Source organism: Empidonax traillii, unplaced genomic scaffold (assembly GCF_003031625.1).
Source record: "Empidonax traillii isolate 1590-97213 ecotype Southwest subspecies unplaced genomic scaffold, ASM303162v1 scaffold5524:size13533, whole genome shotgun sequence".
Taxonomy (NCBI): Eukaryota; Metazoa; Chordata; class Aves; order Passeriformes; family Tyrannidae; genus Empidonax; species Empidonax traillii.
In genome coordinates, this window is record NW_020960717.1 from 4,310 (window position 1) to 6,229 (window position 1,920).

Here is a 1,920-nt window from a genome sequence, read left to right on the forward strand (position 1 = left end):
AGTGAGCAGTTAATTCAGAGTGACAGGTCGTTACATGCACATCAGGGGAAGGAAGCGTTTTAATTCGGGCAATTCAACCTGACTCCACACGGCATTTCCCGACCGGAGTTAGGGGAGGGGGGGAGACACTTCCGAAAATTAAGATTTAGAGGAGTTTCAAGAGTCTGCAGAGGGGGTGGGGGGGTGGGGTTCTCTAGTTCTAAGCCCTCAAAGGAACGCCACTACCAGATCCTAACGGGTATAGAAGCCAAAAATGCCTACTGTGCGAAAGTCCTGCTCAAATTTGTACGCTCCACCTCCCGTGGCACATAAGGTAGTATGGAGGCTCGAGAAGTGCTTTTCGCTTCCCATTTGGATAAAAGCAGGCATGTCATGGGTAGGAAAGCGTATAAAGTGCAGATTGCCTTTGCGTCCACACAGGGTAAGGTCCCTGAGCTCAAGGTGCACATCCCGAATGCCTGTGGAGCCATAGGCCACGTTGGATGTCAGGTATTTGCGGATGCTTTTGAGGTTTTCCACTTCCTCCTCTTCCTCCTCCGCCGTGATGTCCTTGGGTTCAAAGTAGACGAGTTTCACCAGGGTCCCCCCGATGTCCAGGCCGAACCAGGGAAAGACTGGAGGGAGGGGAGACAAGGGGAAAATGAAACGGGGTGTGAGAGTGCCACGGCACGAGCACCCTTTCCAGTGGAAAGGCTGGAATTAGGTGATCTTTAAGGTCCCTTCCAAACCAAACCATTCCAAGATGCTGTGAAAATAGTTATGAACTGAATTAATTCATGGAATTCTCTAGGGACCCATGTGGACTATTTATTTTAAAGTGGAAAGCAAGGACAGGAATGTTGGCTGCCCGAAATGTCTTTGACAGACAGAGGCTCCTCCAATGTTGAGCACAGCTCCTGTTTGGAGATCCCTGCTGTTCAGGAGCTCTGAACATGTGCTGTGCAACACTCAAAACACTGACACTCTCCCCGCCAAGATCTGACACTATCCATACCCCTCACCACCAGATCCTGCCGCAGGTTTAATTCCCCAGCTCTTCCTTTTCCCAAGTTCTGAACCAGAGTCGGAGCCGTGGATAACACCACTGCTTTTACATCAAAGGGATGTACAAATGCTCCCTAATTACAACACAGGGCTGAGGTAGACAAGTAATCTAAGATGCCCCAGGGAGACAAAAACAAATGTCTAATTGGATTATTTTATTAGTCAAATTCCCCCATGGTACAAAATATGCATCAGTGTCAGGCCGAGCAACATTTGCAGCTGTGTTGGATAATGAGCTTCTTGGAAAAGATCAAGAGAAACCCCTGATCTGATGGAATCTGCGATTAGAGCTGGGAACTGGAACAGATTAATATCACTATTAATGAGCTAAAGGAGAGGCTGGAGCTAACGAGATGCACGGGCTCCACAGCAGAGGGAGAAATGCAGCCACATGTTCAGGCTCACGGCAGCAGGATTAAACCCTTGCAGTGTGTTCCAGAAGGAAAAAACAGGAATGTTTAGAAAAAAAAACTGAATCACAGAATCATAAAGTTTGGAAAAGCCCTCTGAGATCATCCAACCGTTCCCCCAGCACTGCCAAGGCCAGCACTGACCCCTGTCTCCAAGTGCCACATCCACAGGGATTTTAAATCCTTCCAGGGATGGGGATCCACCCCTGCCCTGGGCAGCTGGACAAGGGCTGGACAACCCTTTCCAGGAAGGAATTTTCCCCAGTATCCAATCCAAACCTCCCCTGGCACAGCTGGAGGCCGTTCCCTCTCCTCCTGTCCCTGTTCCCTGGAAGCAGAACCCAACTCCCCCCCTGCTCCCTCCTGTCAGGGAGTTGCAGAGCCAGAAGGTCCCCCCTGAGCCTCCTTTTCTCCAGGCTGAGCCCCCCCAGCTCCCTCAGCCCCTCCTGCTGCTCCAGCCCCTTCC

The 1,920-nt window shown here is 50.7% G+C and overlaps 1 protein-coding gene across 1 annotated transcript in view; it reads right to left on the minus strand.

Moving 5' to 3' along the window:
• LOC114073156 (pantothenate kinase 2, mitochondrial-like) overlaps nucleotides 1-677 on the minus strand; it is a gene marked incomplete at both ends in the record, with an annotated part of 3,767 nt that extends 3,090 nt beyond the window's left edge. The window contains one exon of the mRNA XM_027910943.1: nucleotides 262-677. Within this exon, the coding sequence (XP_027766744.1) occupies nucleotides 262-677 (416 nt within the window). The remainder of the gene's footprint in view (nucleotides 1-261) is intronic.
• Nucleotides 678-1,920: the final 1,243 nt, after the last annotated feature.